At 33.9% G+C, this 17,625-nt stretch overlaps 1 protein-coding gene across 2 annotated transcripts; it reads left to right on the forward strand.

Annotated features, from left to right (window-relative positions):
- Window positions 1–9,400: 9,400 nt before the first annotated feature.
- LOC147557250 (1-(5-phosphoribosyl)-5-[(5-phosphoribosylamino)methylideneamino] imidazole-4-carboxamide isomerase HISN3, chloroplastic-like) lies at window positions 9,401–17,019 on the forward strand. 2 transcript variants are annotated; one of them, XM_086658209.1, is made up of 10 exons: window positions 9,730–10,858; window positions 10,898–11,197; window positions 12,885–13,060; window positions 13,156–13,217; window positions 13,879–14,086; window positions 14,576–14,661; window positions 15,195–15,296; window positions 15,917–16,050; window positions 16,129–16,177; window positions 16,377–17,019. In XM_086658209.1, exons 3-10 carry the CDS (start codon window positions 12,922–12,924, stop codon window positions 16,554–16,556), a joined length of 960 nt encoding a protein of 319 aa, XP_086514335.1. In that variant the 5' UTR covers window positions 9,730–10,858; window positions 10,898–11,197; window positions 12,885–12,921; the 3' UTR covers window positions 16,557–17,019. The 2 variants fall into 2 exon arrangements, with proteins under 2 accessions (XP_086514334.1, XP_086514335.1); XM_086658208.1 differs by lacking the exons at window positions 9,730–10,858; window positions 10,898–11,197 and adding an exon at window positions 9,401–9,670.
- Window positions 17,020–17,625: the final 606 nt, after the last annotated feature.

Genomic DNA, 17,625 nt, shown 5'->3' on the forward strand with positions numbered 1-17,625 from the left:
GCTGGATTCATTTTTAGAGGAAGAATCATCCTCCCATTATTTATACCCAAGTCTCCGATTTCTTAAACAACATGTAACTTTTGCTCAAACCCATCCCGGATTCTTGACAAGGACAAAGAATCAAACCCATCAACAATTAGTTCAATCGAAAATCATCTTTCTCCCTTTATCTCAAAAAAAGTTTTAACGAAGATGATTTTAAAATAGAGCTTGTTGATTCTGAGATTTGGAATGTTTCATCAAGTTTAGCTTAAGCATGGAAAGATATAAACAAAACAACATCAAAAGCAAGGTCTTTCATTGATGAAACTGTAAATTTCAATTATTCTTCAACTAATAATGAAAATGATTAACCATACTCTCTCTTCCCCTATTTCTACTCTCAATTTTATATCTGGCCGGTTACTAGTAAGGGGCGTTTGGTGAAATATTTTTGGTTTTTCACCGTCTTTTCTGGAAACTTTTTTTGTTTCCCTAAAACATCGACCTTTAGTTATTATGATTGTATTAATTTCGGAGATTTTAAAGGCAGTGCTCGAAGTTGTTATAGGCAATCTCGCGAAAGGCAATCTGTATTTTGGTTAAAGGCAATGTGTGTTCAAGAGGCAATGCCTAAATCAGAACTTGACCTAACGACGTCAAACTGTCGGCAGGCGAAAGGGAGGAGCCTTTTTCACCGGAAACGTTTTCAAAGTCTAATTTTTAAACCAGAACTGGTACCCTTAAGCAAGTAAAACTCAGCGGGTGAAAATGGTGTGTTCTTAAACCTTTCTGCTATCACTCAAACGAGATTAATTTCTAGGTATGCTTATCTGTTTCGGTCAAATGGTGTCTTCAACCTTTCTGCTATCACTTAAAGGAGTTTAATTTCTAGGTATGTTTATTTGTCTCAGGAAACGGAGAATTATAGTTGAAGACGTATCAAGGAAGAGATCAATGCATCTTTGTCTTCTTTATGGAGTAGCTTATGGGCAACCATGGTTTGGTGGATGGGGATACGGAGAATTATAGTTGAAGACGTATCAAGGAAAATCCAAATATAAATTAGTAGAGATCTTTTAGATTTTTTTGCAACTTAAACCTAAATTACTTCGACCTCGAAACAAATGAAAGTAGAAAAATCATCTGGTAAGGCTTTTCTTCGAAGACCTTGAAGTCTCATAAAAAATTTAACCAAAACAAAAAAAATATTCAAAAAGCAAGGTAAGAAATTAGGGAAGATGCATTTTTTATGAGAAAAATATAACTAAACAAAATATAAAGAAAGAGTCAAATCTTATTACTACCAAAATATCCAAACACGAAAAATATACATGAGTACATTAAATAGTTCGGGTAATTTGTCCCATCATAAATGCTCATTTCCCATCATAAATGCTCATAAACCAAACAAATGCTCATATCCCATCATAACACAAAGACCTATCATATAAAAAAGTCTAGAGAAAATATAAAACGGTAATGACTTTCTCTCAAGGGTTACCTTTCAAGTAGTTCTTAACAAAAAAAAAAAAAAAATCTTTCAAGTAGTAATAAAGCAATATCTCATAAAAAAGTAGTAATAAAGAAAGATGAGAAAAAAGACAAACCAAAAAAAGAAATACAATCGGAAATAAAGATCACATTGACATAGAACTCAGACTTAATGTGGAGCACTCGAAGAAATTGGATTCGTACCCCACCATGGAAGATGCAGTTCCATTTAAACTTGAAAATGAAAATATAAAAACATTTTTTTGTCAAAATTAAAAAAAAAATCAGAATCTAAAAAGCTCAAACAACCCAAATGAAGAAAATAGTAATAATACAATTAACTAATTGAAATGAGAGACTAACTATTGTACATAAGCTACTCAAGTTTAAATTAGAGACTAACGTGGTATCCATCTCAGATTTGTCGGTGAAGTGCTTTTGAGAACTCTCCGAGTGTGTGTGTACCGTGATGACATCACGTTAAGTCGAGCTTCCACGAAGAAGTGGATGCACGGCGGTGTCCATTTTCACACCTTCTGGCGACATGTGGTTTACCTGTCAATCCGAAATCAGTACGTGATTTCATTCGAAATCAGTACATGATTCCAGATGACAGGTACTCGCGTGACTCCACATCGTGTGAAAATGGGCACCGTCGTGCATTTTACAATATTCTTGGTTTACGTCCCGATTTTACGAGTAAAGTGTTTTCGAGCGTTCTCCGAGTCTGCTTATACTGTGGGATCTATGATCACGCCGTTGACATCACGTTGGGTCGAGCTTACCCAAGAAATGTATGTACAATGATTTCGAATGAAATCTGAGATGGATATACCAATACAAGACTCAATCTTAAAATTGTAAGTGCCACTTACCATTTAACTTTTGTTCAATATAAAATTCAATTGAGGTCTTAAGATGATGTCGAAACATTTAATTTAAAAAACAACTACAATGCAACACTCAATCTTAATAACTTTGAGTGCAAGGAAGTTTAGAATTTTTTCTTGAAAATTCTCTCCAGCGCAACACTCAATTTGGATCTCTAAGATGATGTAGAGGTAGTTAAATAGAGATATCTCAAACAGACACTGCTATCTCTAATTGTCCAACTCATCAATATTTGAATTTGAACCACTAGAAAGTCATCATATATTTTTAAAATAACTAATTATTTCTCCGATTACCCCACATTATAATGATGCGCATTTTACAATATTCTTGGTTTACGTCCCGATTTTACGAGTAAAGTGTTTTCGAGCGTTCTCCGAGTCTGCTTATACTGTGGGATCTATGATCACGCCGTTGACATCACATTGGGTCGAGCTTACCCAAGAAATGTATGTACAATGATTTCGAATGAAATCTGAGATTGATATACCAATACAAGACTCAATCTTAAAATTGTAAGTGCCACTTACCATTTAACTTTTGTTCAACAAAAAATATCTTCAATATAAAATTTAATTGAGGTCTTAAGATGATGTCGAAACATTTAATTTAAAAAACAACTACGATGCAACACTCAATCTTAATAACTTTGAGTGCAAGGAAGTTTAGAATTTTTTCTTGAAAATTCTCTCCAGCGCAACACTCAATTTGGATCTCTAAGATGATGTAGAGGTAGTTAAAAGGACACTGCTATCTCTAATTGTCCTACTCATCAATATTTGAATTTGAACCACTAGAAAGTCATCATATATTTTTAAAATAACTAATTATTTCTCCGATTACCCCACATTATAATGATGCGCATTTTACAATATTCTTGGTTTACGTCCCGATTTTACGAGTAAAGTGTTTTCGAGCGTTCTCCGAGTCTGCTTATACTGTGGGATCTATGATCACGCCGTTGACATCACGTTGGGTCGAGCTTACCCAAGAAATGTATGTACAATGATTTCGAATGAAATCTGAGATTGATATACCAATTACAAGACTCAATCTTAAAATTGTAAGGGTCACTTACCATTTAACTTTTGTTCAACAAAAAATCTCTTCAATATAAAATTCAATTGAGGTCTTAAGATGATGTCGAAGCATTTAATTTAAAAGCAACTACAATGCAACACTCAATCTTAATAACTTTGAGTGCAAGGAAGTTTAGAATTTTTTCTTGAAAATTCAACATGTAGTAACTAAATGATTTTCCATTGACAATGTAGTACGTGCATCCGAGCAAATACCTGAACTTACCATGCTTGTACTATAAAATTTTTTACCACGACTGACGTAAGCCCGACGGGATTGACCGCGCCCGCAAGGCGCGAGAGATACCTAGTTAAATATAATTTTTGTTAAAGAAAATAAAATAAAAATAATTATAATATTTATCCAACAAAAATAAAGTAAAGGTAAAACAAATTGTTGTTGGCTAAATATTATAATTATCAGGGGGCCTAGTTAAAATAATTCTCATAAGCATAATTTCCTTATTTTTTTTATCTATCTTGAACGAGTGTGTCAAAACGCAATACATTATTTTTTTCTTGTAGGAATCTTTTTTGAATTTTATTACGAAATTCAAACCTCAGTAGTTGTTTGAAAAAAATAAAACTATGAGTGCTAAATGATCAAAACTACAAAAGAAATCGCGTGAGTCTACTTTCTTTACTTTTTATCTTTCTTGAAAATATTTTTTTCTATTCACTCAAATGGAAGTCAGACTTCATTTGAAAAAAAAAAAGACAACTACGAGGACCAAACCAAAACTACAAAAGAAATTAAACAACATTTATGTGGGTAAACGAATCCTTTTGCCACACTTATATTCATTGTAATTTAAATAAAGAAATTACACTAAATGAAAAAATAATAATGTACATGAGTGTGTGAGACCATTTTTCTAATCAAATAGTTACATTAATTTGATAATTCAGTGAACATAACAACTTTAACTTGTTACTGCAAACACCTTCAATCATATAGTTCATCAACATATCCATATAACTTTGAAAAAAAGGGGAAAGAAAAAATAATTAAAAAAACCTAAATCTGGAAAAAGGAGAGAACATAAAATTTATACAATGTGAGAAAGAAAGATTTAACTGCAAAAAAGTTATCCTCTTTAAAATACAAAGACTTAACTTTTTTTTTTGTTGAACTACAAAGATTTAACTGGAAAATGAATCCAATCATCCTCTTTAAAGTTTGAACATCTTGATACATCTTTAATCTGTAAAAAATAGAGAGCAAGTGAAATTAGACTTGCTTCAACAAAAAGAAAGAGAGATTCGAAAAAAAGAAATTGACAATTATGTTTGAAATTATTGACACATAAATATTTGTAAAAAGCCTCTACAAAAGACTCATTACTTCTACCAAAAACATAATTAGAATCAGTAAATTAAAATTTATATTGTGAGTCAGAACAAACCATTATTCATAACATGGTTCAAGAGAGTTAGAGAGTCGGAGAGTGAGATATGAAGATTACCATAAATATAATGATCCATCACTTAGCACATCTCTTCTTGTCAGCCATCAAAAGAAAATGAGTTTGATTATGTAGTTTCTTTTTTGCACTATTATCATAACAACTAACAACAATAGACTAAATTACCAATATAATAAGGAATTATATGTATATATGTATATTTTTCAATAGCATTGATCTCTTTGAAGAATTCCATACAATTTTCACTCTCATCTCCATTCGTTCTTGCAAAAGGTATAGACTCCACCATTTGCTTTCATAATTTTAACACTCTTGGATAAAGAACTATCAAATTTTTATTACGTCTTCGACAAAAGATTCCACTTCGTTTATCCAAATCTAATTATACTAAAATGTGGGAATTTCTCTCTAACACAAAATTCATATTTTCCATTAATCATTTTTTATTTATCTCCTTTTCTCACTGAAAACAAAAAGAGCAACTTTGCCAATAACATCATATGCAGAAAATAGTCAATAATATCCACGACCGTCATGTGAGTGAATTCAAAAAATATGTTTTCTGCAAAGAAAAAGAAGATTAGTACAAAGTGAATCAGTATAATGAAATAGAGAGAAAATCGAATCAAAGAAATTCGAGAACATTAAAACTTTAGAAAAAAAATACTTTCCTCCTCAACAAAAAAGATAGGAAAACGATATTCAAAAAACAAATACTTGTCATCTACTCACATTTTTCCTGCAAGATTAAACATAACATCAATTAGCAAACCACGATTTATTATGGACAACAAAAAAGAAGTTTCTTGCGAAGAGGAAAAAAGATTAGATAAAAATAAAAACAACCAAAGAAGATGATATTATTGCAAAAAAAAATTAGAGGTAAAGATTCACACATTAGCAAAAAAATAATAGAAGAAGAGGACGTTACCTTGAAAAAAAAAACTAAGATAAAAAAAATAGAGATGAGATTAAGTCAAAACAAAATTTCAAAACTTTCTATTCATCATGACTAAAAAACTGAGTTTGATCCATCTTACTCATTCATTAATTGTTTCGTTTTGCTGTATTTGTTTTCCCTCTTTCTTTTATTATTCGGTGATTTGATGCTCTTATTCGGTAAAGAACGTGATGACTGTTGCCCAGGGAATTAATTGAATGTGTTTTCATTCTACATGTAGGTTGGAGAAAAAGAGAAAATCTATTTAATTTTCATCTCTCTCGACTTTTATCTTTTAACAAATTAAATAAATTTGAATCGTGAAAGCTCCCTTGAGTCCGTTCTTTATTTCTTTGTTTTATTTATATACATTGTTCTCTTATTGAAAACATATAATTATGTTGCTCGACTACTAACATTTTTTTGATTTTTTTCTTATGCAGGGTTGATATACAAGTCTTTCAAAATGTAATTTTTCTTATGTAATTTTAATCAATTTTAGTTATCTAAAATTACATTAGATTATGATATATAATGATTTTATTGTGTTAATACTAACTGAATGTAATTCTTACAATTACTTCGTTGCTTAATCATTTTGTTAATTAATGCAAGAAATTTGATTACTATCTTAATGGAGGATAGTTAATTATCACTTTCATCTTCACCTTATTGTTGTTGGGTAAATATTATACTAATTCTTTTTCTTATATTTTCGATTGATATTCAAATTTATACATAATAATTTTTCTTATGTTGTTGGGTAAATATTATATTCAGATTTATATATAACAATTTTTGGAATGGTTTAAAAAAACATATTGCTCGAATGATAACCTTGATCTTCTTCGATTCATGCTTATAAGAACAGAAAAAGAAACCTTCATAAAGAACTTCTCTTCCTATATAAACCAGTCAGAGTTCATCAACAAAGAAGGAGGAGGAAGAACAGAGAGAAACTTTTTTTAAGTTATGTTGTCTACTGGAAGTCGAGGGAGATCTTTGACGGAAAAGAAAGAGGTAGCATTGCCTCTAATGACCCGTGGTCAACTTGTTTTGACCAAGTCTTTAGAGCAAAATACATTGTCTTTAACCGAAAAACACATTGCCTTTAACCGAAAACACATTGCTTCTAAAATTTCCCTATTAGTATCGTTTTGTGTAAGACTATGAAATAAACAACTTCTTTCAACAAAATAAAAATGAAATAAGTAATTAATTAAACAAATCTCACCAAGTTGCTTATTTCAAAGTCTTATACAAAACAATACTAATGTGAAAGTATTAAAACTGGAAGATGCAAAAACAATTAATTTCATGTTGAAATTTCAAATGGTCTACTATGTAAAAATAGCCTTCTATGTAGAAATTCAACTCAGGTAGTTCAAAATACTTGAAATGATTCAGTTTGGATCAGCCCTGGTTAGTCGGTTTAGTTTAGTTAGATTGGTTCTGCTCTTGTCACTCCTAACCTATGTATTTACAACAATTTTAAATATTGGAGAGAAAAATAGACTGACCACATTCAGAATTTAATGAAACCAATCTTCATTGGTTGAACCATTCCTCCCTTTGTATGGTACGACCACGAGGGTCTTCTTACTCTGCCATATCATTCAACCAGTGATTCGACCCCATTTTTAAAGCTAATTACCAATTTCTTTACAAAATCTATGACAAGCAGAAAGCTAACTAGATAGTTTGAGTCAGCGGGCCCAAATTGCCCAAATCCTTATTCAGGTATCATTGTTTAAAATTTCGTTGAGTTAATTCCTATTTGGCCCCCTACTTTGTGACCAACTTCCTTTATGACCTCCAAATTTCTGTAAATTCAAATATGGCCCCCTATTTTCATGTAAATGCCATAACTACCCCTCCCATTAATATATTTTCAATATAAAATTAAAAACAAAAACCTAAATTCCACCTCACTTCCCTCTCCATCACTCATCTCTCTCCACGTCACCTCTCTCTCTCCAACTCACCTCTCTCTCTCTCTCTCTCTTCAAATCAGCACTCTCTCTCTCTCCAACTCACCACTCTCTCTAAAAAAAAATCGAATTTTATAGTCTAGTAAATCTGTTCACACACACATGACCTAGATTTAGCTTATTAGATCAAAAGGAATAAAATTGCAGAATTATTTAGCACCAGAAGTTGAAAAAAACTATGTGAATAAGAAGATTGTAATAAACTTCCAACAAAAAAAAAAAAAGATCAAGACGCCCCTTTGGATCTCAACCAAAAACAAGATATGAATCAAACCAAGTAAGTTCCTGTATTAATTAACCCAAGAAGATCACACAATACAATACCCATGACCAAATCAATCCAAAAAAAGAAAAAAAAAACTAACTAAAAAAACAAACTAAAAGGGGATTACAGGAAAGATTCCAAATATTGAATGACGAAACAATTCCAACTAAGTAAAGAACCATAATGAATCCAAGTACCCAAGGCATCAATATAAATCTGATCACAAAAGTAACTGATCCACATAACATCAAAGCTAAAGAAAATCCTAAAAGTAATGAAGCGAATCCCACAGGTGAAACTTGGCTTAGAGTCGTTGTTCGCCGCCGCCGGGAAGTTGAAGAAAGGGTACTACCGGTGGATGAAGAAGGATAAACTGTAAGAGGAGGAAGATGAGGTGATCTAATTATACTCATAATAAGAGCACAAAGTTCATTCAAAACCCTTGAATTTTCATCTTCTTCTCTCATCATTTCAGCTCAATTAAACTCAAATTTCTTAATTTTAATAGATACCCAAAACCAGAAAAACGAAAAAGAATGGATTTTGATGATCAAATAAGAGTGGGGAAGAGTTAAATCCACTTCTAAACTGATGAGGTCAAAACGGAGTAGTAGACTTGTTCTTGGAATTGATAGGTAGAGTCGTAGTAGAGAGAGTGGGGGGCTTTATAAGTGAGAGGAAGGGAATTTTTTGAGTCCCTTTGAGAAGATAATGAAGAGAGAGAAAGTATTAGGGTGGTGATGAATGATGATATGATCGAAAATTTTAGAGAGAGAGAGATATGAGAGGAATTTTTATTTTTTTTTTAAGTTTGAAGGTGAGTTGAAGAGAGTGTTGAGTTGGAGAAGAGAGTGATGAGTTGTAGAGAGAGAGGTGAGTTGAAGAGAGGGGGAGGTGAGTTGAAGAGAGAGGTGACGTGGAGAGAGACGAGTGGTGGAGAGGGAAGTGAGGTGGAATTTAGGTTTTTGTTTTTAATTTTATTTTGAAAATATATTAATGGGAGGGGTAGTTATGACATTTACATGAAAATAGGGGGCCATATTTGAATTTACAGAAATTTAGGGGCCATAAAGGAAACTGGTCACAAAGTAGGGGGCCAAATAGAAATTAACTCAATTTATGAGGCAATTACTGAAACCCCCACCTTTTCAATATGCAGATTACTGAAACCCCCACCTTTCAATTATAATTACAAAAACCCCCACCTTTTTGAATTTTTCCGTCACATTTAACGGGGTAGGGCCGTTAGTGAGGTGGAATGACGAAAATGTCCATTGGTTAAACAAGCTCCCACGTTTCTGAAATAAAAAACTGAGCGCCTTCGAGCAAAAAATGGGGGGTGCTAATAACCGACTCTATCTTCCCTCTCAGCAAAACGAAACCCCATTCTTTACCACCGAGCAAATTGGGGATTTTTGGGAGCAAAAACCGAGCAGCAAATTGGAGATTTTTTTGAGCAAAAACCGAGCAGCAAATTGGGGATTTTGGTGGCTCGAAGTATGAATCTCGTTGGCTAACCCACTGTATGTTCTCCATCCTAACAAAAAACGAGTTAATCTCAAACGAGTTAATCCATTCTAACCGAGTTAATCTCAAACGATCAGGTGCTCTCTCTCTCTCTCTCCCTCTCTCTTGTAATCTATTAAAAACTACTGAAACCCCCCTGAATTGATGTGTATTATGAGCTAGGGTAAGGTAATTAGTTTGATATTGATGTGTTTTTGAAGTTAGGGTTTAATGTATGAAATTAGGGTCGGGACAATTACTGAAATTAGGGTTTAATTTATGAAATTAGGGTTTAATATATGAAAATTAAAATTAAGGTAGTTTTAATGAAGTTAGATTAGTTGTAGTTGTGTCATTGTGTGGTTTCCCTCCTGTAAGGGAGGTTTTTGGGTTCGACCCCATGTAATCAATTAAGGTAGTTTTAGTTGGTAGTCTTGTAGATTTAGCAGGCTTAGCTCGTATTAGGTTTTGTAATCTGTTATTTAGACTTAATGGTGTGATCAGTTTAAGTGATTTTGTAGCTTCAATGGTGCGATCAGTTTAAGTGATTTTGTAGCTTAATGGTGTGATCAGTTTAAGTGATTTTGTAGCTTCAATGGTGTGATCACTTAATGGTGTGATCACTTAATGGTGTGATCACTTAATGGTGTGATCACACATTTTAAATTTATACTATCAGTTTAAGTGATTTTGTAGCTTCAGTTTTGTGGAAACAGTCCAGTTAGTTTGTTCTGGTCTCACATTTTAATTTTATACTATCACATAATTTATAGCCGTACTAGAACTCCATACGGATGTACTGTTAGAGTATTTGAATTCGTATGATTCCTGTTGATATATAAGATTCATGTGTTCTGAATTTTTTTTTTGTTAAGATCGTGTGTTCTGAATTAGGTACCATTATTGTGTAAACTGCATATTGTAAGTTTAATCTTTGGTTATGATGCTAATGTTACCTATCTATACCCTTTATAGCTAGTATCCTCATGCAAATTTGACAAATAACCTAAACATAGTGAATATTGAAAAATCAGTAATTATATAAATCAATCAAAAGAACTAAAGTAAAAAAACTACCTCTTGTTGTGATCTTGCATTTTGATACACATTTGATGAACTTGAAGAAGCCATTAAATAACTAAAGTAAAACTTGTTGATGGAAGGGGTGAAGTTTATATGGTGGTCTCAAACTTGGGTTTAAATAGAAAAAAAATTGCATAAAAAGGAGCAAAAAGCAGTCAAAAAGTGGTCAAAAGGTGGGGGTTTCAGTAAGTGTATTAGAAAAGGTGGGGGTTTCAGTAAGAGTCCAAGTTTGTTTAGAAAAGGTGGGGGTTTCAGTAAGTGTATTAGAAAGGTGGGGGTTTTAGTAAGTTTATTATGAAAAGGTGGGGGTTTTAGTAAGAGGGGTAACAAAGTAATATTTAAAAGTATAAAGTTAAATCTAACAGAATTTTCAAAAAGGTGGGGGTTTTTGTAATTATAAATGAAAGGTGGGGGTTTCAGTAATCTGCATTATGAAAAGGTGGGGGTTTCAGTAATTGCCCCTTTATTTAATTATCTTCAATCGAAGACAGCAAGGAGCCGAACTTCTGAGCAACTAGCTCACTTCCTCTCTCAAGGATTTGGTCAGTAACTTTAACTTCTTATAATTTTGCTCATGTTCGACTTTTCTAAAATCTTAATGTTCTGACTCATAGAGGTTATTGATCGTTATTCCATGTTTTAGATATAACTTTGCTTCGGTTTTAATGAAATTCATCAAGAAATGGATGAGTCTGTTCGAGAATTATGGAGTAATGGAGATGGTTTAGGTTGTAGTCTTGTAGACCAACTGCTTGATGAAATTCCTCTTACTTTCTTATGATAAGTATAAATTTAGTTCATTAGTTGATGTCTAAATTTTAATTCGTTATAACTTCTCGCTACCGCGAAGTATAAATTAAAAGCGTGGCTCCGCCCATGCCCAAAACCACAATTTGCATCTGGTTATCTCAGAATCTAACTAAAACCCTTGGTCCATTTTTGGCCCTCGTATACTAAAAGAGTTTACCTGAATTCCTCTTTCGAGGGGCGGACCGACATGAAGACCAGGCTGAATTTTATAAGTTTGTGAGAAGGATTGGGGTAATTTAATCTGATTGTTCTTTTTAATTCTTAATGTGGCCGATTTTGAGAGAGGAATTTGAGAAGTTACACCGTGGGTTTCTTCATTCTTGTGCTAAGTTATTGAAGAGATAGCTTTATTGACTTTGATTCTTGGAGGCCATATCTCTAAAATTCAAAGGTTTAATATTGTTAATCAACCTATACTTTTCAATCTTTAATATATTTTCATAGAAAATTTTCAATTTGAAGATTATAGTTATTGGTTTTAGCTTTTCAACTTTCTCTCTCTAGGGGTTATTGTAAACTTCAAATACGAGTTTATGAATTCATCTACCTTCTGATTCAATCATTCAAATGGTTATAAGAGTTAGATTGAAATTAAAAAAACATGTTAGGGTTAGGGTTTATTTTATAATTCATATATAATTTAGTTTTATGAAATCAGTTTAGGTTTATGAATCGAGTAATGAGTTTATCTTCATTCTAAATTTCAAACCATAACACTAAGGTCTTGAATCTTGATAGATTATACAAAATTTACTTGTAACTTGTTATGTTTGTACTTATTAGTCATTACTTCTTAGATTTTGGTTAGTTTATTTGATGTACAAATAAAGAATCATACAAGTCCCTTGGTTGTAGGTCTAAAGGGTTTAGATATAGGATTTGATTTTAAACTTGTTAAGTTTGTGGTCATCCAACTCAAAACCAATTGGCAATGAGTGGAGAAGACCTATACATTATATTCTTGGTTGCTAGTTACCTCTTCTCACATGTGGGACTATTCTCACACGCCCCCTCACGTGTGGCGTGGTTAGCCTAACACGTGTTTATTTTTATGACGTGAGAGCACGTTTGGCTTTTAAGCCTATCACGTGTGGGCCTAGCTGTGTTACATGTTAAGTTTGTGGTCATCAACTCAAAACCAATTGGCAATGAGTGGAGAAGACCTATACATTATAATCTTGGTTGCTAGTTACCCCTTCTCCCATGTGGGACTATTCTCACAAAACTAGTTACTTGCTACTTATTAGGTTGGAAGTTGGAACTAGTTTATTTTGATACAAGATATTTGCTAAATTCATGCAAGTCAATTGGGTATAAGATTTAGGTTCGATTTTTGATTTTATACTTGTTACTTGGTTGATTCAAACTAGTTTAAGGAGTCTCCCCCGGCTAAATTGAAATCCTGGCTCCCCCCTGCAGGCTTCTTCTCAAGATCAATACATAAATCGCAGTTAATATGGAAATTTTCAGTCTTCTGGATTCTCAACCCGCAACTACTCCAACATCAGATATTAGTTCTTTGCGTCTATCAACTTCTGCGATTTCCCGTACCAGTAATCAGAGTTTTTTTAGGGTTTTACCGCCTAATTTCTCCAGTATGTTTCGTTTTTGCTCATACTCAGTAGTTACAAATTAGAATCAGACTTCTGCTACAAGTGCTATAGTTAATTTGACCTATTAATTTTTGTAGGATCTCGTTTATCTATCAAATGTGACGGTGTTCGTTTCCGACCTTGTATTGATATTCACAAGGTAAGTGCAAATCCATTTAATTTTTCACAATTTCATGTTATATATGTCGTTTGTAGTTCCATTTTATGTTTATATTATCACCTTGACGTTGTGGTTCTTTGTGGGTTAGTCTTAAATTGTTCACAATATGACAATATACTGATAATCAAGTAATTGTTCAATTCTCAAAGAACTTCATTCCTTTTGAGCCATGTTTCGAAGATGGTATTGGAATGCGTTTGCCAGGAATGACATACTGGAATGGTGTTTTTGGTGGGCGGGAATGAGCCAGGAATTACATTCTGAGGAGGAATGTGATTCCTTCTAAAGGGGGAACCAGAAAGGCCGAAACCCAGGGAGAGAGTGGGGTTGTGGCTCCCTCTCTTGTAATTGTCAAATAGATAATCTATGGACAAAATCAATCGGTAAACATGGTCTGAAGGTTAGGATGATTGGAAAGAAAAGGCAGACTTTTAACTAGTTACACGTCTTGGATTGGTGCCCTAGTCATTCAATTAGGCACTCTTGGTCTAACATTTGATATTTAAGGCCGTGGCAACCTATACTGGATGTTGTTAGTTGGAGTAGCTGTTATGTTAGGTTTATATTGCCAATTTTTATATCTTCAAATGGAGGTGCTTCTTGTCTTACCTATTATTCGCCGAAACTTGAATTGATTTAGGGGAAAGTGAAGCAAATAGTTGGATCTACTCTTCGGGATTCAAAAGACGAAGCTTCTGCTCTGGTGACGAATTTTGAATCAGATAAGTCAGCTAGCGAATTTGCAAGTTTGTATAAGAATGACGAACTTACAGGTGGTCATGTTATAATGCTAGGTGGAGATGCCTTGAGCAAATCTGCAGCAATTGAAGCATTGCGTGCCTATCCTGGTAGCTATCACCTCCTTGGTTGCTGTGAATGGTTTTCCTAGTGTTGTTGCAAGTGACATTGCATGTCCGTTAGCTTCTATGTTTCACTTTTTCCTGTTATTTTGTTGATAAATCTATGAATTTGGGCTCTGATTTGCTCATGGGTTATTTTGTAGCTTGAGTAACAGGAATGTATTGAATCATCTAGCTAACCGACCCCTAAAACCTAGTACCCTGGTGTAGTTGCTATTTTCCGTACTGTCATGTCTTACAGATACATAACACACATACTGATGAGCTAATGCCTACCAGAACAGGCACCTAAACGGTTGCTTCTATTAGAATGTTATTAATTTACGAGTCACTTTTTTTCATTATCATTTTATGCTTCAAACTTCGAAGACCTACCTCAACATGAGCACTCCAATCTTTACCTTTATTTTCTTATGTTTATAACATATTTGAGCTGACAGATTTTTCCTCTGTACTATGAGGAATGGTCACTTCTAGGCGGTCTACAAGTTGGTGGTGGGATCAATTCAGATAACGCTTTAAGTTACCTCAATGAGGGGGCTTCCCATGTCATTGTGACCTCGGTATGTGATCCATCTGTAGTTTGAAATTGCCACCTGTAATGATCATATATGAACATGATAATGTTGTAATACTAAAGTTAATCCCTCCTTTCGCTTGTTTATCCAAACTAACATTTGTATTTTATGTCCAATGCCCAAATTTGTTTCCCTCGTTTTGAAAATTACTAATGGCTGGAACTACTTTTTCCTATTTTAAATTCTAGACCTGATAAGAATCTTTTTTCATTGTTAGCTTAGCTTAAAACATTTCATCAACTATAAGAAACTTTTCATTTGTGTTACTATTTTATTTTCTTTATAACTCATTCACTGAAGAATTTCAGGCCGGTGGTTAGAACTTAAAAGGTCTTTTAGGGAAATGCAGTATTATAGATGGTTGTGTAGTAGCAAATAAAGAAGAAAACAAAACGAACGAAAAAAGGAACAAGATGAACTTCGTGTTACTGTTTTCAGTCAATTGGGTTTTCATTCATTAACGTGTTTGTTTAGGTTCTGTAGATTTAATAATTCTTCTTGATCTCATCCTCATGCAGTTTGTCTTTAACAATGGACAAATGGAGCTTGAACGACTCAAAGATCTTGTCAACATGGTTGGAAAGCAGCGTCTGGTCTTAGATCTCAGCTGCAGAAAGAAGGTACGAGTGTTCTATGTTGCTTCTACCCCATAGATGTATTTCGGTTGAATCTTCATCGTATGCCTAGTTTAATGAGCTACTATACATGCTGCATCCTGTAGTTTCAGCAGATTGCTGGTAAACTATTGTAAACTTTTATGGTTGTCGTGTTTCTCCCTTGAGCTGAAAATAAAGTTATTGCAATAGTTCTTTCAAACCAAAGCTCGTTTTCTTTGTTGATCGAGGAGAACGCATTTTTAAACCGTAAGTACACAATTTTTAGTTGTAGTAATAAAAGAAATCCAAGGGAGTGCTGCCGTTTCTTATTTTTGTAGATCCATTCTTAATCATCTCATTTTCATAAATATTTTTCTTCCTTTAACTGTTATGATCATCCGACTCACAGAGGTTTGGTTATGATAGACCCGAGTACACGTCCATAGAATAAGACGGTCTGAAGTTTGAACTTGGGAGTCGGGCAGTTATAGTCATATGGACCAAACTTTATGTATATTACCAAATCGCTTGACATCATCAAGTATAACTTCCAACTTTAGGTAGCTGAGAGAGTCCAGAATTTTTCGAAAGTTAATTTACTTCGAGCCTTTAAGTTACGTATCTCCAACAACTTTTATATGCAGGATGGGAAATATGCAGTTGTCACTGATAGATGGCAGAAGTTCAGTGAAGTATATGTTGATGAAAAATCTTTAGATTTTCTTGCTACTTGTGCAGACGAGTTTCTAGTTCATGGAGTCGATGTCGAAGGGAAAAGGTTAGTCTCAAATACATGGTTTCTGTTTCATTAGGCCTGCATACTTAAGTAGTTGTTGGCTGCTTGTGTATGTTACAGACTAGGAATTGATGAGGAGCTTGTGGCATTGCTCGGAAAGTATTCACCTGTACGTAAACATTCGACTTTCAATCTTCCAAATCAAATCTCTACATCATAATCACTAAACTCACATTTAAATTTCTTAACTTATGTATCGTGAAGACACTTGTACTTTGGTGGTAACATGTGTATTTCTCTACTTGAAAAAAGTTGGGCTTTGACCTTGTTGGTCCGGAAAATGAAAATTTTGGTTGGTTTTGTATTAGATTCCGGTAACTTATGCTGGTGGAGTGACAACAATGGCTGATCTGGAGAAGATAAAGGTAGCAGGAATGGGACGTGTAGATGTTACTGTTGGAAGCGCTTTGGATATTTTTGGAGGCGATGTTGCGTACAAAGATGTGGTTTCTTGGCACAAGAAACAAGTAGCTGTGGCAGCTGCTTAGACTCCATTCATAAACTGTAGCTTTCAGAAATGTTACGTATTTTAGTTTTAGATTTCTGAGACATCATTATATCTAGATGTGCCCTATCGAGTTATCGGAGCAAAAATATTAACAGGAGATAAATCGGGCAACCTGGTTTTTATTCCTAGAATTTCTTTGACTTCGTGAGACGTCAATTTCCTATATGGGTAGCGTATGCCATGATAATAAACAACTCCCAAGGTCAGCGCGCGAAATTTATCGGAATCGACCTTCGTTTCCCGTATTTAGTCATGGTAAATTGTATGTCGCTTTATCAAGATGCACTGCGAGTAGTAGGGTACACATTTTACTACCCAAAGAGTCTGATACTTTTGGTACCCCTAATGTTGTTTATAGTGAAATTTTTATTGTAGTTGTTACAAACATTTTCCACTGTGATTGATATGCACTTCATACTATTTCCTAATGATCTTATATACTCATGATGAATTTACGATTGCATAGTAATTAAAAGAAATCTACAATGAATTTAATAGCTCATACAGACTATATATACTTTTGATATTGAGAAATAGCTCCTGCAGGTGAAGGACTGCAAAATCTAAAGGCGGAAACAAACTACTGTAAATATAACTTCGTATTTTCTACACCTTGCAGGTCGAAGGGGATACCTCATGTGTATGCGATGATGAAGCTTAATAAATCATAACTACTATAAGACAGGTTTCTGTGTACCCATTATATATGTGAAAGTAATATATTGGTGTATATGAGTTGCTATGATGAGATGTTGATATGGAAATATACGCTCATTGTTGATGATGCATAAATTGTCAAGACGTTGACTAACGTCAAAGAGTCAAGAACGAACCTGAAGTCCAACGGGTCAACCCGTCTTTAGGTAACATAATGGTTAAACTCTCCGCTGCCTGCATCCCTAACTGGGAGGTCAGCTAGAAGTATCCACCCTGTTTGCCCCCCACACAAACAGATCAGCTCTGGGGCCTCCAAAGGAATGAGGGGGGTCCGCGTAAGTTAGGTTGATGCCTCACACCCTAAACTGGGGAGGCGGAAGCACGCCAACAAC

This window comes from Eschscholzia californica, unplaced genomic scaffold (genome assembly GCF_041429995.1).
Source record: "Eschscholzia californica isolate CP2 unplaced genomic scaffold, dmEscCali1.0.p SCAF_2, whole genome shotgun sequence".
Lineage (NCBI taxonomy): Eukaryota > Viridiplantae > Streptophyta > Magnoliopsida > Ranunculales > Papaveraceae > Eschscholzia > Eschscholzia californica.